Source organism: Triturus cristatus, chromosome 6 (genome assembly GCF_964204655.1).
Source record: "Triturus cristatus chromosome 6, aTriCri1.1, whole genome shotgun sequence".
NCBI lineage: Eukaryota > Metazoa > Chordata > Amphibia > Caudata > Salamandridae > Triturus > Triturus cristatus.
The window spans coordinates 1,857,529,574-1,857,548,927 of NC_140589.1; the positions used below are offsets into that span (position 1 = coordinate 1,857,529,574).

The following is a 19,354-nucleotide window of genomic DNA, read 5'->3' on the forward strand; positions in this document are numbered from 1 at the left end:
TCACTCCCCAGTATTTTATCCACAACATTTCTCTCCATCTCTTCTCACTTAATAATGTTTCACAGTATCAATGTTCTCTCTACAATTCCCCCAGTCTACTGTTATTCGCGGTACTATTCTTTAATCTTCCATTCTTTCTTCTAATCCTCTTTTCTCAACTGCTTCTCTCTTTCACATGCTTCTCTCTCATGCTCTTCTCTCTACCACTCCTGGCTCTACTGCTCTTCTCTCTACCACTCCTGACGCTACTGCTCTTCTCTATACCACTCCTGGCTCTACTGCTCTTCTCTCAACATCTCCTGACGCTCATGCTCTATTCTCAACCACTCCTGACTCTACTGCTATTCTCTCTACCACTCCTGACTACCACTCCTGACTACTGCTCTTCTCTCTCCCACTCCTAACTCTACTGCTCTTCTCTCTCCCACTCCTAACTCTACTGCTCTTCTCTCTACCACTCCTGGCTCTACTGCTCTTCTCTCTACCACTCCTGACTCTACTGCTCTTCTCTCTACCACTCCTGACTCTACTGCTCTTCTCTGTACCACTCATAACTCTACCACTATTCTTTATATGATCTCTGACTCTAATACTGTTATCTATACCACTCCTGACTTTCCTGCTCTTCTCTATAACATTTCTGACTCTATTACTCTTTTCTGTACCACTCCTGACTCTACTGCTATCACTATTACCACTTCTGACTATACTGCCCATTCTCTATACCACTCCTGACTCTACTGTTATCTATACCACTCATAACTCAACTGCTCTTCTCTGTATTATTCATAACTCAACTGCTCTTCCCTGTACTAGTCATAACGCCACTGCTTTTCCTTATGCCACTTCTGACTCTACTGTACGTCTTCATGCCTCTCCTGATTCTACTGCTCTTTTCTGTACAACCGCTGACTCTACATCTATTTTCTTTACCACTTATAACTCTACAGCTCAAACTCACAGCCTATGTGTTTTCTTCGCACCATTATGAATCATATTTTCCTACAATCTGCATTAACATGTAAAACTATTTCTATACCTGCTGTAAGTACACCTATTTGTTAGGAGTCCCATATTGTGCTATTAAAAATATAAAAATATAGGCAATGGTTATTTATTTTCTTTTTATTGGCACTGCTTATTATCATGTGTTTTCATTTTGCTTTTGTGCCAAATGCTTACAATAATAAATAATAAACCATCAGACAATCTGCCAAAGTCAGATCTCTGTTGGCTTTTCCAATGCTTCTTACATAGAGGTACAAAGATCCTTCTTTTACGGGTACTTGGAATTAGGTCCATGAAAAAACATTCTTTTGACTGGGGGGGACAAGAGGGATCCCCACTCTTTATCATTATGCTTTATAATGGTGACGTCCAACTTACCAGACATTGCACATGTAATTGTCGTGAGCAATTTTAGAAGCACATGGTTGTTTCCGGTGCAGGTATATCATCACCTATCTAATACAACATGTGAGTTTTGGACGGAACTACTCTCAGAACTGGGGTTTAGGGTCCATTTGATTCTTTTAGGAAATCACACTAGATTCCCTCAGGTTTGGCAATCATCTCTATACTGCTAATAGCTCTACCGATCTTCACTCTACCCTATTATTTCTCTTTCTCTTCTCGCTATTACTCCTTAAACTACTGTTCTTCCCTCTATGGTTTATTTCTCTACTACTTATTTTTCTATCACACCCCTGCATTTCACTACACCATTCCTGACTCACCTACCCTAGGAATGTGGAATCTGACTATATGGTTGCCCCCACTTTTTGCCTGGTATTTTGCTGGTGTATAACTTAGTTGGACTGGGATCCTGCTATTCAGGGCCCCAGTCTATCTGCTTTCTCTATAAAATGGTTTCCATGTACATTAACAATCAACTAGAAAAAAAACAAGATAATATGGAATAGAATGCTTTTGTTCCTTAAGCGAATTAAAATGTGGTGAAGTGATACTAAAGCATTTTAAAGTGCTCTTTTAAATCAAATTCAAGTGCAATTGGGTTTAGTGATATGGTTAGATACTTTTTAAGTGTTATATACCAAGAAACAGATAAGAACATCAGGAGAAAGTAACCAGACTTTGTGTGGCCAATGAAAATGTAATGTTCTGTTATGCTATGTCATGCCATGTTATGCTACCTTATGTCATTTTATGTTATCTTATGTCATGTTGTGATATGCTATCTGAGAAAGCAATAGTGCTTAGTAATTGACTACTGACCCCCAAGAAGGTAGATTTCTGAAGATACTTTACCTTTCACAGCAGTCATACATTTTTTCCCGCAGACGTCGCAGCACTTCTGCGTCTTCAGGCACTCACTGTCGCTTTGGCACTCTGGGGAAGGCAGGGGCATCATGCACCTGACATTTATGCGGGGGCATGTGCCCAGATGTGATTCACCTGCAACACACCATCAGGATTGTTAACATTCTGAATTAGAAACACAGCCCCCTGGGCTAACAGCACAACTGTCACCGGCTGCTCATATATATTCACACTGAGTTATCCTTATAGATGGTTTGAAGTCTTAGGAATTAAGGGGATTGAAAAAGCATCCAACATATTCAGAGGAACTGCACACAGAGGTAGCTTTACCAAACTACTCACTCTTGCAAGGCAGATTTTAAGGTGTCCCTTACCCCTCCTTTCCTGTCCTCTTCTCCTCGCTCTTCTACTCTTCTTACATTTCCTCTCCCACACTATTCTCTCTAGGACTCCTTACCCTACCCTCTTCACTATCCCCCTCTTCTTTACCACTCCTCATGTAAATGTTTTTTACGCTATAGAGCTCTTCGTTCTAAACCTTTCTCTGTACTCCTTCATCCCACCACTCTTCATTCTACTAATTTACTGCTCAACCACTTTCATTCTTTTTCCCACTGCTCTTCTCTCTTCCATTCTTCACTCTATCGCTTTTCATTCTACCACCCTTCCTTCTGCCACTCTCCACTTCACTGCTCTGTACTCCTTCTCTCTAAGGGCCTCATGTAGGAAGCCAAATACCGGTCGTTAACGGCCGAAATTCGGTAAATATCCCGTTACCGACCGGTATTTAGGCATTTGCGATGTAGGGGGCTGATTTTCTGGATTCGGTATTTACCGAATCGGAAATTAAGATATCGGTAAAATACCGATTCGGTAAATACCGAATCCAGAAATGCTATGTAGGGGGCTCTCAAGTGAGTGCATCATTGGTGTCTGGATTCGTTATTTACCACCAACTACAAGTTGATGGTACATGAAGAATACCTTTCAAAAAGCATTTTTGTGCTATTTGAAAAGTGCAATGTGGCAGACATACATGCCCTTAGGGCATGTATGTGCGCCACATGTGCACACATGCACGAAAAAGGGGTGAAACAGGGTGTCAATGTGACACCCTGCCACCCATGATAATGCCTCCCCCATTACCGAATCGGCATTTACCGATTCGGTAATGAGGCATACCTTCCCATTGATTCCTATGGGCCTCCAGGCCCATAGGAATCAATGGGAAGGTATGCCTCATTACCAAATCGGTAAATACCGATTCATAATTACCGAATTTTTCCGATTCGGTAAAATTTACCGAATTATTACCTACATCACATTTACCGATTCATAAATACCGAATCGGTAAAATTCGGTATTTGTGAATCGGTAAATGTGATGCTACCTACATATGGCCCTAAGTCTCCTAACTCCACCAATCTGCAGTGTCCCTCTTTTCTCTACTGCTCTTCTCTGCCGTTCCTCACTTTATTGCTTTTCACTATAGCGCTTTTCACTCAAAACTCTTTGCAGCACCACTCTTTTCCCTATCACTGTTTTCTCCACCACTCCTTACTCTACTGCTCTTTTGAATGCCATTCCTTGCGACACTGCTTTGCACTCTACTTCTCTTTACAGCTCTTTTCTCTCCGGTTGCTCATTCTATAATATTTCCCATAATTGTGCTTCACTCTACCACCCTAAACTCTACTGCTGCTTACTCTACTAGTCTTCACTCTATCACTCTCCTCAACCACAATTTATACTACTGCCTCTGTAATTCTTCACCCTACCATTCAAGGCTACTGCTCTTCTCTCTATTACTCTTCACGCAGCAATGCTTCAGTCTATCATTCTTCACTTTACCAGAATTCCCCACCATCCTTTTCTATGCTTCTCTTCTCTCTACCACTCTTCATCTATCGCCCCTCATTCTACTTCTCTTCTCTATACAATCATCTCTATACTGCTAATAGCTCTACTGATCTTCACTCTACCCTATTATTTATCTTTCTCTTCTCGCTATTGCTCCTTAAACTACTGTTCTTCCCTCTATGGTTTATTTCTCTACTACTTATTATTCTATCACACCCCTGCATTTCACTACACCATTCCTGACTCACCTACTGTAGGAAGGTGGAATCTGACTATATGGTTGCCCCCACTTTTTGCCAGGTATTTTGCTGGTGTAGAACTTAGTTGGACTGGGATCCTGCTATTCAGGGCCCCAGTCTATCTGCTTTCTCTATAAAATGGTTTCCATGTACATTAGGTACATCTCTAATTTGATTCTGGAGTGCCTTATGAGTCCCTAGTATATTGTATGCTATGTACCCAGGGCATAGGTACTTCAGAGGCCTACCAGGGGATGTAGTATGTATTATGCCACCCCTGGGAAGCACTCCAAAATGACACCACAGGTCTGCTACTGCAGCCTGGGTAAGGTGGTGCATGCACCCCTTACTGTGGTATAGGTTACCTATATCACTACCATTGCACCCACATGTAAAACCTATAAGTTACTCCTATGGCAGACCTGAACAATCCTGAAGGCAGAGTGCTTGGTTTTTATGTGAGAGGGTGCTCCTGCATGAGCACAGCCCCTCTGCAGCGTTCGGAGTACCTACTCTGATGCTGTGTGTGGTGCAGCCTGACCATATAATCTTACGTGCATTATAACCTTGCGCTAAATGCTAACTTTGGACAGGTTGCACGGAAACATGTCGTGTTTGGTGTCAAACACTGTGGAATGCTACCCCCCCCCCCCGCCCCGCCAGTATTGGCGACGGGGGTAGCATTCCACCCTTCTAGAGGGAGAGACATGTTCACACTGGTCTACCCGGTAAAAACTTTTTAAAGCCCTGGCATCACAAAATGGATGACACTGCCACAGACACGGTTCTGGCCTCCTGCTGCCGACGAAACTCCGTCAGGGGAGGCCTAGACAATAGGTTTCCTGTCCCAGGGAGGTGTAACCACCTCCCCAGACAGGCAGATGTGTATTGGGGCTGGGCGGGAGCACTCTCTTCTGCTTTGAAGTCCAGCACTGGGGGCACACTTGGTGTCCCTGTGCATAGTCCAGTTCAAACCGGTTGCAGGGGCTACCTGCCCCTGCTCTGGCGTGAAACTGGACAAAGGAAATGGGTGTAACCACCCCTCTTTCCAAACCCTCCCATAGGTGGGTCCCTAGAGTATGTCCAACCCCCAAACTTAGTATAAGTATGGGAACCCAGTCCTTGAGACTTTAGATTACCCTGGACGAAACTCTGCAACACATATCCTGGACCTTCGACTTTCTATTTTCGCAAGAAAACTTAAGAAATCTCCCTTGGGGGTCCCTTGGCTATCGTGGGTGACGTGAACCGTGATCCCTGGAAACCGTGATCTTTTGCCGATCCATCATCTTCCTGCTATTCCTCGAAATTGTGCTTTGGGCTCCGAGTAGCCCCAGCCTTAGGCATCTACAGCACCAAAGATCTCTCGTCTCCACTCCACGAGTGACCCGTGGGTTAGTTTCCAGTGCGACTGCTCGAGGTTCCTTCGCGATCGCTAGCCCGTTGGCTAGTGGGTCCCCACGAAGGCAACTCCTCTTCTGATTGGGCTTTCCTGGTTGCTCCTGACGTACCCCGACTTACCCTCGCTGGGTGAGTCCCCCAGACCTTGCTGGTCTGCACTGGCGTCCTTCTTCTATTTCCACATGACTTGCCGTTGCCAAGGCTTGTTGGGTCCATCCTGGTCGCCGACACCGCAGCACTCGACAGACTTCGTGGGACAGCTCAAATCCAGCTCCTGGTTGTATTCGACGCCTCCTGGACCTCTGGACCTCGTGGCTGAAGAGTCAAGACACCCATCAACTCACCTGAAGCACCCGACATCTGTGGGCATTGGACTATCATTGCCCCTGGTCACTGGTAAGTGACCCAGACTCTGTCGCCTCTGCTTTCAGGTTCCTTCCATCCTCGATTCAGGCTCTGGCTGCACGGAAACATGTTGTGTTTGGTGTGAAACACTTTGGACTGCTACCTCCCCGCCAGTTCTGGCGGCAGGGGTAGCATTCCACCCTTCTAGATGGAGAGACATGTTCACACTGGTCTACCCGGTAAAGACTTTCTAAAGCCCTGGCATCACAAAATGGATGCCACTACCACAGACACGGGTCTGGCCTCCTGCAGCTGACCGAAACTCTGGCAGGGGAGGCCTGGACAATAGGTTTCCTGTCCTAGGAAGGTGTAACCACCTCCCCAGACAGGCAGATGTGTATTGGGGCTGGGCGGGAGCACTCTCTGGTGCTTTGAAGTCCTGCACTGGGGACACACTTGGTGTCCCTGTGCATAGTCCAGTTCAAACCCGTTGCAGTGGCTACCTGCCCCTGCTCTGGCGTGAAACTGGACAAAGGAAATGGGTGTAACCACCCCTCTTTTCAAACCCTCCCATAGGTGGGTCCCTAGAGTATGTCCAACCCCCGAACTTAGTAAAATTATGAGAACCCAGTCCTTGAGACTTTAGATTACCCTGGACGAAACTCTGCAACATATATTCTGGACCTTCGACTTTCTATTTTCGATAGAAGACTGAAGAAATCTCCCTTGGGGTCAAGGAGTGACTCCCCTGTTTGGCAGGCACCAAAGAAGCAACTGTCTGGTCTGTAACTCTGAAGCTCCCACCGGATGCCGAAGTCTTTGCATCACCAGAGGTAGAGTTCCAGACTTCCCCGAGGCTACCCTGAGTCCACAGCAAAGCTGAGGCCCGTGGCTATCGTGGGTGACGTGGAACCGTGACCCCTGGACACCGTGATCTTTCACGAGTGACCCATGGGCCAGTTTCCAGTGCGACTGCTCGAGGCTCCTTCGCGATCGCTAGCCCGTTGGCTAGTGGGTCCCCACGAAGGCAACTCTTCTTCTGATTGGGCTTTCCTGGTTGCTCCAGACATGCCCCGACTTACCCTCGCTGGGTGAGTCGCCCAGACCTTGCTGGTCTGCACTGACGTCCTTCTTCTATTTCCATGTGACTTGCCATTGCCAAGGCTTGTTGGGTCCATCCTGGTCGCCGACACCGCAGCACTCGACAGACTTTGTGGGACAGCTCGTATCCAGCTCCTGGTTGTCATCGATGCCTCCTGGACCTCGTGGCTGAAGAGTCAAGACACCCGTCAACTCACCTGAAGCACCCAACATCAGGTTCCTTCCATCCTCGATCCAGGCTCTGGCTGCACGGAAACATGTCGTGTTTGGTGTCAAACACTTTGGACTGCTACCCCCCACCAGTTCTGGCAGGGATGGTAGCATTCCACCCTTCTAGAGGGAGAGACATGTTCATACTGGTCTACCCGGTAAAGTCTTTCTAAAGCCCTGCCATCACAAAATGGATGCCACTACCACAGACACGGGTCTGGTCTCCTGCTGCTGACCGAAACCGAAAAAGTGACCCAGACTCTGTCCCCTCTGCTTTCAGGTTCCTTCCATCCTCGATCCAGGCTTGGATCTCTTCGGACACTTCTCCTCTTCACGGCAGCAGCACTTCTTTGCCAGCTTCCATTGAGAACAGCGACAAGACCCGACACCAAAAGACACCTATGCACCCGGCTTCCCTGGGTAAGGTAACTCGAGTACCCCGGTGCTCCCGTGGGTGTTGGCCCTAGACACCTCTAAGTCCAAAAGGGTTCGCTTGTAGTCATCCTCTAAGTGTCCTTAAACTCTTAATTTCCAACTGCGACTTTCCCCATAGAAGTTAACGGCGATTCGCGGCTGTGATCTCACACTGCAGGCGTCCCCCGTGGGTCCTCTGTGTCACTATCTTGGGTGGTTCCTTGTGGTCCAAGCACTTGTACAGGCTCTAGACCTTGTGTCTAGTTCAGTCGTGATTCTTATACCACTTTATTGGTATATGGTTTGGTACGCCCCTAGGGTCCAAACGTGTATTTGTGCTTTTGCTGTTGAATACTGACTTGTAACTTAAGTCCTTCGAACTCTAGCCTCATAAAGAGACTAGAGGGATGTGTTTTATCTTAAATACATATATTTTAAATATATACTTGGTGTGGTTGTCCTTTCATTTTATCATTCGAGAGATTATAGACTGGTAAAACAAGCTGCTTTACATTACTTCAAGTCTTAGCCTGAAGGCTGCTCTCCATAGCTACCACTAGGATAGCTTTCAATAAAGGTCGTCTTTAACCTATCACCATAAGGGGTTTGTTTGGATTGGTACAAGGTACCCACTTTAATTAGTGGACAGCATTTACCAGGCCAACTTCTCACACCTACTCTCCTCTTTACCACTCTTCTCTGCTGCTCCTTACTCTCCAGTATTTTATCCACAGCTCTTTTCTCCACCCCTACTCACTTAAGCATGTTTCACAGTATCGCTGTTCTCTCTACAGTTCCTCAGTCTACTGTTATTCGTTGTACTATTTTTTAAACTGCCACCCTTTCTTCTACTCCACACTCTCTTGCTCTTCTCTCAACTGCTCCTCTCTTTCACATGCTTCACTCTACTGTTCTTCTCTCTACCACTCCTGATTCTACTGCTCTTCTCCTTACCACTCCTGGCTCTACTGCTCTTCCCTATACCACTCCTGACTCTACTGCTCCTCTCTAAACCACTCCTGACTCTACAGCTCTTCTCTATACCATCCCTGACTCCATTGCTATTCTCTCTACCACTCCTGACTCTACAGCTCTTCTCTTTACCACTCCTGACTCTACTGCTCTTCTTTATACCACTCCTGACTCTACTACTGTTCTCTATACCACTCCGGATTCCACTGCTTTTCACTAAACCACTCTTCTCTGCTGCTCCTCACTCTCCAGTATTTTATCCACAACATTTCTCTCCACCTCTTCTTACTTAATAATGTTTCACAGTATCAATGTTCTCTCTACAATTCCCCAGTCTACAGTTATTCGCGGTACTATTCTTTAATCTTCCATTCTTACTTCTAATTCTCTTTTCTCAACTGCTTCTCTCTTTCACATGCTTCACTCTCATACTCTTCTCTCTACCACTCCTGGCTCTACTGCTCTTCTCTCTACCACTCCTGACGCTACTGCTCTTCTCTATACCACTCCTGGCTCTACTGCTCTTCTCTCAACATCTCCTGACGCTCATGCTCTATTCTCAACCACTCCTGGCTCTACTGCTCTTCTCTCTACCACTCCTGACTCTACTGCTCTTCTCTCTACCACTCCTGACTCTACTGATCTTTTCTATACCACTCCTGACTCTACTGCTCTTCCTTGTACCACTCATAACTCTACCACTATTCTTTATATGACCTCTGACTCTAATACTGTTATCTATACCACTCCTGACTTTCCTGCTCTTCTCTATAACATTTCTGACTCTATTACTCTTCTCTGTACCACTCCTGACTCTACTGCTATCACTATTACCACTTCTGACTATACTGCCCATTCTCTATACCACTCCTGACTCTACTGTTATCTATACCACTCATAACTCAACTGTTCTTCTCTGTATTATTCATAACTCAACTGCTCTTCCCTGTACTAGTCATAACGCCACTGCTTTTCCTTATGCCACTTCTGACTCTACTGTACGTCTTCATGCCTCTCCTGATTCTACTGCTCTTTTCTGTACAACCTCTGACTCTACATCTATTTTCTTTACCACTTATAACTCTACAGCTCAAACTCACAGCCTATAATGTGATTTCTCCGCACCATTATGAATCATATTTTCCTACAATCTGCATTAACATGTAAAACTATTTCTATACCTGCTGTAAGTACACCTATTTGTTAGGAGTCCCATATTGTGCTATTAAAAATATAAAAATATGGGGGGCGTGGTTAACGCCTTACGAAGATGGCGGCTTTTCCCTGACGCTCCCGGGGTCGGGAGGACAACGCCGATTTTTTTTCTCGCGTAACTGCGAGTGCGAGGATGCCACAAAGTGAGGACAGGCTGTCTGAACATCCGGAGCGCCGAAATTTGCAGTCGCTATGTCAGTAAGCTGCATTTAATCCTCTTTAATTCCCTCGGCGGTCCCGTTTTCGGAACGGCCGCCATTTTGTTTTTTCGTCTGAGGAGAATGTAAGCTATTGGCTTGAAGAAACATGCTGCAAAAGTGGTTTTTTGCCCCCCTTGGTTATTATTGCTGATTATCTCTGGCTTTTTCTTCATTTTTTCACCAACTTTTGATAAACTCAATGATGCTTCCCTGGAAAATACGGAAGGTGCGTAGTTTGTGCAGCGTTTTCTCCACCGAATCAGCCGCCATTTTATGCATGCACCTCATGGTTATTCTTGACGAGTATTTTCGTTTCAGATATTGAAATAGTTTTATGGAACTGCCTCATTTTTTCGGATACGTCATTTCAGTGACTATTTCTTCAATTCCGTTTGAGCACGCGCTTCAATGAGGTTTGCTGATACTTGCTGGATCTGACAGTGATGTTAACCATTTAACTAGTGCTACTCTACTTCTGGACCGCGTCTCTGCCCCTCTCACTTAGACTGTTGGACTTGCCTCCTATGGGGAGAACGAAAGGCTCTCTTGCTAAACACCCTACGCCTAAGCATACCCTCATCAAAAATTCAAGAGTTTTTACTGCCTTCTCCAAACTAGAGGATTCTTTGTTATTATCACAAGACCCCACGGAGAATATGGATCCCTCTCCCTCACCAGTGCCTGCTGTGAAGTCTGTCACCAAGCGTTTAAAGCATAACCCGCCTTCTCCTCCTAAATCGACTTCGCCTGTTTCCATGGAGACTCTACTGGAAGAAATTAGGGCCCTTCGTCCCTTTATGGAGGAAACAAATAATAAACTACAAGTTCTCACTGACACTTGGGCTCAACTTGACTCACGAATTACTGCAGTTGAAAGTCATATGTCTTCCTTTACAGACACTAACACCAATGTATCTCACCTTCAATCTCAAGTGTCTGCCCTCCAACGCCAAGTCGAGGATCTTGAAAATCGTAATAGGCGGAACAATCTGCGTATCTATGGTCTGGTGGAGGGATCGGAGGGGTCGGATCCTCCTACCTTCTTTAAAACTTTTCTACCCAAGATTCTCCATATGCCGGAAGGCACTGCTCTCAACATTCAACGAGCCCATAGGTTAGGACGTCTCCCATCGAATGCATCTTCTTCACAGAGGCCGAGAGGTGTCATTTTGTACTTTTTGGAGTACACGGATTTGTTAAAGGTTTTGTCAGCGGCTAAATCCTCTCAACGAGTCACCTGGTCCGGTGCCACTTTGTTTTTCGCTCAAGATTATGCCAAGTCCACAGCCAACAGACGTAAGGCCTTTCTTGATATGAGACCTACTCTTCGTGCCATGGGAGCGCGTTATAGTCTTTTTCACCCCTGCCTCTTTAAGGTCACGTTCAATAACAAGACATCCTATGAAGACCCGCAGCAGTTACAGAGTTTCATAAACTTTCACAGGACGGAGACCATGGAAGCTTCGGGACCATTGTCTTCAAATGTTACTTGATGTTCTGATGATTTTTCTTATGGTTCTTTCATTCACTGCTTCTCTTCATTATCGTTCTTCATGTATTCTTTGGTGTTCTTTCCTAGCTTGGATGGTCTTCTTAATTTAAGTTGGTACCTAATCGTTTTGTTCTGTTTTAACTCTCCTATTTTTCATCACTTATTGTGCTAAATAGTTTTTATGTTTTTGTTTTTTGTTCTCTCTCGCATCCGTAGATATCCTATATTATTGGCGTTCTCCCCCTCGTCCTCCGTCTGGTCAGCCTGGATGGGCTGCCTGTCTCGTGTGGCTTCCCCCCTCCCCCCTTGTTCTCTTGGATCTTCTTCATGTAAGTATGTCTCCTGTTCATATTCTCTTTTTATGCCTTTTTTGCTGTTTTCTGCCATTGTTCCTTTTCTCCTCTTTTTCTTTTTCTTTTTTCCCTTTCTTTTCTTCCCACTTACGCCTCCCTCATTCTATCCTCTTCTTCCTTTCTTTGATCATTCGCAAATTCATACTCCTTGCTTATGTTTCTTCTCCCTTATTGAATTTCTTAATATTATTGTTTTCAATCTTTTCCTCTCTTATCTTCTTCTTTGTACACCCCTGAGTTCTCATTTCTTTACTCTTCTCAATCTCAACTCTATTTATCGCATTGTATGTTCATGGTTTTTGACTTCAATCTCATCCAGTCAAGTTCAGAATTATCACATGGAATGTTAAAGGATTGAACAATCCCATTAAAAGACAACGAGTTTTATCCCACTTAGCCAATTAAAAACTGATGTTGCTTTTCTTCAGGAATCCCACCTTTCTGAGGCTGAAGCATCTAAATTAAAAAGATGTTGGGTAGGCAATGTGTTTTCTTCTCCAGCTTTAGGTAAGAAAAATGGTGTTCTTATTCTTACTCATAAAAAGTTTAATGTATCGTTGATTTCTCAAGAGACTGATTCTGAAGGTCGTTGGTTAATTGTTAAATTACTTATTGACAAAATACCATTGGTTTTCTTTAACGTTTATGCTCCAGTTTCAGTTGACAATGTTTTTTGGTTACATATTTCTGATAAGTTGCTCTCCCTTGAAGACGATTATATTGTTTTTGGGGGTGACTGTAATCAAGTTTGTGATCCCATTTTAGATAGGAATTCTCCAGTCAGATTTGTAAACAACAAAATGCACTCACAATATACTTCCACCATTCGTCAAAAATCTTTAGTTGACATCTGGAGACTGTGTCACCCTGATCTTCGAGAATATAGCTTTTTCTCCCCCCACACAAATCACAATCTCGTATTGACTACCTCTTTTTAAGTAAACCTTTAACGCAACACGTACTTCAATCAGAAATAGGGTCCATTTTAATTTCAGACCATGCCCCGGTTTCTGTTGATTTTGATCTTCTTCCTTATACCCCATTTGCTGGACGTTGGCGTTTTAATAATTCATTGCTCGTAGATCCTAATTTTTCCAGCCAGTTCAGTTCTTTTGCTTCGGAATTCTTCACCATAAACACAACTCATGATTCCTCTCCTGCTATGATTTGGGATTCTTTTAAGGCAGCTGCCAGAGGCTTTATTATTAACTTTGTTTCTCGGAAGAAAAAAGCTTTTGAGAAACATTCGGCTCAATTGCTTGCCAAAATTAAAAAATTAGAATACGCCTATTACCACTCGTACTCTGAAGCTTCTTTGAAAGATCTTATCACTGCTAAAATCACCTTCAACAAAGCATCCACGGAAGCGGCTTCTTCTTATCTTCTAAAGAGTAGTGCTCGTTACTATGGAGGTCAGAATAAAATGGGGAAAGTATTGGCTAATTATCTAAAATCTCGTCGGGATAGAACTAGGATAGAGTCTTTGAAGGATTCCAATGGTGACGTTCTTCTCAAAGATGAAGATATCTTAAATGAGTTTGTCTCCTTTTATAAAACTCTTTATACTCCTGAGGCCCAACCTCTTCAATCTGATCTTTCCTCCTACTTCCAATCCATCTCTTCTCCCCCCTCGCAACATATTGATTTTGATTCACTACAGCTAGATATCACATTGACAGAAATTTCTCATGCCGTATCGGTTTTAAGGCGAGGGAAAACCCCTGGCCCTGACGGATTTACCATTGAATTTTATGAACACTTTTCGAAACTCCTTCTTCCACAACTTCTTCTTCTTTTATTTACTTCTTTTATCACAAACGGAGCATCTCAAGGTACCTTTCAGGATGCTATGATTTGCCTAATTCCCAAAGAAGGCAAGGATCCCTCTTTCTGTAAAAATTATCGCCCGATATCTTTAGTGAATACGGATTATAAAATTTTTGCTAAAATTCTTGCCTTACGTATTGACCCAATCTTACCTGAGCTTCTTGGTTCGGAGCAATCTGGCTTTGTAAAAGGTCGTTTATCCTCTGATAATTCTAGAGTCTTTTTTAACATTCTTAGCAAGGCCTCTTCCTTAGATTACCCGCTTGCTGCCATAGCCTTAGACGCCGAGAAGGCTTTTGATAGGATTGGTTGGGACTTTATGTTCCATGCTCTTCAGTGGATAGGGTTTCCCTCTAAGTTAATTTCCTTGATTTCTCTCTTGTATTCTGGTCCCAAGGCATCTATTTTTGCTAATGGTAAGGTTTCCGATTATTTTTCTCTTTCAAGAGGTGTACGGCAGGGTTGCCCCCTATCCCCTCTTCTATTTGTAGTGGCGTTAGAGCCTTTCCTCACCAAAATTAGACAGGATTCCCTAATTACAGGATTCCATTTAGGCTCCCGCCAAGTCAAAATGTCTGTTTTAGCAGATGATATTCTTTTATACTGCTCCAATCCCGATACTTCTCTTCCTCCTTTCCTTTCCCAAGTAGATGCGTTTTCAAAACTTTCAGGATACCGCCTAAATCGTGATAAATGTGAAGTCTTACCCCTCAATGTTTTGTGTCTTAAACACTATTTTGTCCATACTGGTTTTTCCTGGCAATCCTCTAAATTAAAATATTTAGGATTATGGTTCTCCCCGTCTATTTCCGAAACTCTTAAACACAATTTTGATTACATTGCTAAGAAGCTAAATGATTCTATTACTAAGTGGCACCCTCTTTTTCTCTCTTGGTGGGGTAGATTAGACTCTATTAAGATGATGCTTGCTCCCGTTATTTTATATTCTCTCTCAATGATTCCTGTACATATCCCAGATTATTACTTTAAGAGATTAGATCGCACTTTATTAAAATTCCTCTGGAAAGGTAAGCCCCCTCGGATAGCCTTATCTACTCTCAAAAAAGATAAATCAAATGGTGGGCTTAAGTTTCCTGACTTTAAATCTTATCACCATGCATTTTCCCTAAAACAAGCCTCTTCATGGCTTTCCTTGGACCCTCCTACCTATCCTCCAATTTGGCTTAGCATCGAGAAGTTTTTCACTTCCCCCTTCGCCTTTATGGAATCCCTTGCTTTCTCTGCACATACTTCTTCTTTGCGTCATCCTGTTATTTCGTACACACGAAAGCTCTTAACTCCTCTCCTATCAGCTTCCTACCCCTCGCTTAACTCACTTTCTCAACAACCTATTTGGCATAATAAATTACTACGTATTAAAAATCGTGCTTTCTATTGGAAGGCATGGCACTCCAAGGGTTTGAAGTGGATTTCTCAACTCTTGATGGGTAATACACCTTTATCCTTCTCAGTCCTCAAATCTAACTTTGCCCTTCCTAATTCCTGTAAGAAGCAATAAGACCACCTGCTTCCCTCTCTTCACCAATATCTTTCATTACTCCCACCTTCTCCAAATCTCCCTACAACTTGCTCTACATTGTTTCCATTGTTAAACGCTTCCCCTTCTGCATCTTCCCTTTACAAAGGTCTTTTATCTCTTTCGCCGCGGTGCAAAACAAGGGCTGAGCTGGCATGGGAAAAGGACTTATTACAATCCTGGTCTGTCTCTTTGTGGGATAAGTTGTGGTTAAAGATTCATAAAACTTCACGGGCGGCCAATACCACTCAGACTCTTTATTTTGTATTTCAGCGTGCATTATATTCATCCGCACAATTAGCTTCCTTCTCTTCCACCACTTCATCACACTGCTGGTCCTGCTCATGTTTAAAGGCTGACTTAAAACACATGCTATTTGATTGTCCTAACATTGCTAAATTTTGGCTTTTAGTTTGGTCTCAAATTAACAAAATATTTAACACTAAAGTTCCTTTTTCCCTCTCAAATATTTTTCTCGGTTCTTTATCCCCCTCATGGCTTCAACCTTCGTCACATTTTCAGTTAATTGATTTGTTAATTGCTATAGCCTTCCATCTAATCACCTTGAATTGGAAACATGCGGATAAAGTCACTTACAGAGCCTGGTGGAACGCCATCTGTTTTCATCACAGACTTGACACTAATTATGTTACCCCTATATCACTAGCAATTAAAAGGGATTTGTTATGGCTCCCTCTCACTACATATTTATCTGCTTCCCCCCCTTCGAATATTTCAATTACTGCCACTGTGAGAACATCAGATGATGTCCGCAAACCGCCCTGATTTAGTTTCGTTGTCTTTTGTTTGAATAATTTATTATTGTTTTTGCATACTGTACTCCTCCCATTATATCACTATATTCGTTTTAGAGTTTTAAAGTACATGCAATGTAGTGCTTCATTTTACCTCTTTTGTTGTCATTGATTGCTCTGAACTCTTTCCAATGATATTCATATTCCTTCCCCCCCCCCCCCCCTTTCTTCCTCTTTCTCCTTTTTCTTTTCTAGGTTACCGTGTTTATTGTAACCAATATGCTTAATATCCTTTATTGTTCATATCATAATTATTTATGTTTTCTGATCGGATTTTCATTGTACATTGTATTCTCTTGCTGGTCTCAATAAACTTAAACTTAAAAAAAAAATATGTATAAAAATATAGGCAATGGTTATTTATTTTCTTTTTATTGGCACTGCTTATTATCATGTGTTTTCATTTTGCTTTTGTCCCAAATGCTTACAATAATAAATAATAAACCATCAGACAATCTGCCAAAATCAGATCTCTGTTGGCTTTTCCAATGCTTCTTACATAGAGGTACAAAGATCCTTCTTTTACGGGTACTTGGAATTAGGTCCATGAAAAACATTCTTTTGACTGGGGGGGACAAGAGGGATCCCCACTCTTTATCATTATGCTTTATAATGGTGACGTCCAACTTACCAGACATTGCACATGTAATTGTCGTGAGCAATTTTAGAAGCACATGGTTGTTTCCGGTGCAGGTATATCATCACCTATCTAATACAACATGTGAGTTTTGGACGGAACTACTCTCAGAACTGGGGTTTAGGGTCCATTTGATTCTTTTAGGAAATCACACTAGATTCCCTCAGGTTTGGCTTCCTCGCGGATACTTTGTACCCAATTTACACACTATCAAATGACAAAAATATTGGGAACTTTTTCATTTTAATACCTCATGTCAAGTGCAATTTATTTTTTTCAGATTCTGAAATCATGTTGCAATGTATGCTGGGTCCTCAATTCCTTCCTCAGTAACATTCTTTCACTTTTCACATTAGTTGCTGGGTTTTTGCAAATATTCCCTTTCATCCCCTATGAGGACCCTTGGACTAGCTTCAGTTTGACCACCACAAGGTATATATCACCTACATTTTCCTATTAGAAGTTTCCTTCTTTCTCTCACTTTCCAACTCTGCACCAACACAAGATGTTTTCTTTATAATTCAGGGGTTTCCAACCTGCCAAGGACAGGAGAAAGACTCCTATGATCTGTATATGCTGCCTCAGCTTCTCACAGAGGTATCAGACCTCAGATGTGAGCAATTTTGAATGCTGCAGAACCTTCCTTCACGCCTAGCAGTGTGTCTGAGAAGACAGTGAGTAAGCATTGACCAATAACTACAGTACCAAACTCAAAGATGCCACCTTCCTCCACACCTAGCAGTGCGTCAGAGGAGACTGTAAATAGGCATGCAGGAACAACTACAGGGTCACACCGAGAGATAGAACCTTCCTCCACACCTGCAGTGCGTCAGAGGAGACAGTGAATGGGCATGGAACAATAACTACAGGGTCCCACTCAGAGATGGAACCTTCCTCCACACCAAGCATTGCATCAGAGGAGACAGTGAGTGAGCAAGGAACAATAACTACAGGGTCACACTCAGAGATAGCACCTTCCTCCACACTTACAGTGTGTCAGAGGAGACAGTGAATGGACATGTATCAATAACTACAAGGTCACACTCAGAGGTAGCCCCTTCTCCCAAACCTAGCAGTGCATCAGAGGAGACAGTGAATGGACATACAACAATAATTACAGGGTCACACTCAGAGATAGCACCTTCCTCTGTACCTAGCAGTGCACCAGAGGAGACAGTGAATGGACATGCAGCAATAACTACAGGGGGACTGTCAAAGATAGCTCCTTCCTCCTCACCTAGCAGTGCATCAGAGGAGACAGTGAATGGACATCCAACAATAACTACGGTGTCAAACTCAGAGTCTAAACATGGGACATGGGCTTGATCAGTGTTTGTACTTGTCTAAGAGGACAGACAAGACTGACCTTTGTCCAGCTTCTGTGTGCCTAATATTTTGATTGTGCCATTAGTTTCACATGCACAATTTCCACTACTACATGTTAGTGGGAGCACCATGCATGCAGCACAGCACAGATGTGTCACAGCTGGCAATAACCGTGTACAGAATATCATGTCCAACCATGTTCCTCTACACTCTAGTTCCCAGCAGCACACGGTAAAGTAATCCAGCCACAATAGTATCCAGCGGCACGCGCTCCCAGGAAACACCACAGTGGCGCAAAGCAGACCCCGGCAGCCCTCCAGAAAGAGGCACAATCTAGATCACTCAGATGAATTGTGAAGTCAGAGGCTGAAGGCCTGATCCCTGTTTACTCACCTCCAGAAGAGTCCTTTCCCCCATCTGGATGCGCCTCGTAGGACCCAAGAAGGGCGACGAGGAGGAAGATGGCACCTGGAGTCTTCATCATTGGATCTACAGCAATATCTGAATCCCGGCTTCACCTGTGACTGGGATTTATAGGATGACACAGGAAGAGAAGGAGGGAGGGACGATGCTGTCAAATTAAGACGGGACGCCAGCCAAGGATGTTTTACAACTATTCCTTGCACAACCTTCAGCATTATAGACACTCCCAGGGAGTAACCCTGGAACTTCCTGAAGGGATTTGATTGTGAAACAAATGAGTCATTGCAGAATTAACATTTAAAGTTACTGATGAGAAGATCTATGTGTTGCTGAAAATAGTCTTTCATCACAGTCCAGTACCTCTGTGTAGGAGAGCCTTTTTGGGGCAGTCAGAGCTTTTTAAATAATGATGAGGGCAGCACCGGGGTACTGCACCAGCCACCTCCAACCTTACAGCATAGACTTGCCCTTTGCGACCCCTGCAACTGCTTTAAGAACCCCAGGCAAAATCGGTCAAGAAAAACAAAGGTTACCTATAGCTTGATGAGAATTATTTACTTTCAACAGCATCCAATGAAACTGGGACTCGAAGTTCTGTGAAAATTAATTCAGCATTACAATGGGCACTCCCATGGAATAAACACTTGGCCATTTTTAAAAAACAATTTTTGCCATGTTTCATTATTGTAATAACATGAAAAGATAAT

General features: G+C 43.5%; 1 protein-coding gene across 2 annotated transcripts in view; it reads right to left on the minus strand.

Moving 5' to 3' along the window:
* The window catches only part of LOC146822206 (uncharacterized), a 70,908-nt gene extending 52,146 nt beyond the window's left edge, over positions 1 to 18,762 (minus strand). Inside the window, exons 1-2 of one of the 2 annotated variants that reach the window (XM_085613337.1) lie at positions 18,618 to 18,762; positions 2,269 to 2,415 (exon numbers count right to left, since the gene is read on the minus strand). In XM_085613337.1, the coding sequence (XP_085469463.1) occupies positions 2,269 to 2,415; positions 18,618 to 18,708 (238 nt within the window). In that variant the 5' untranslated portion in view covers positions 18,709 to 18,762. The remainder of the gene's footprint in view (positions 1 to 2,268; positions 2,416 to 18,617) is intronic. The other variant, XM_085613336.1, reaches the window with a different exon arrangement.
* Positions 18,763 to 19,354: the final 592 nt, after the last annotated feature.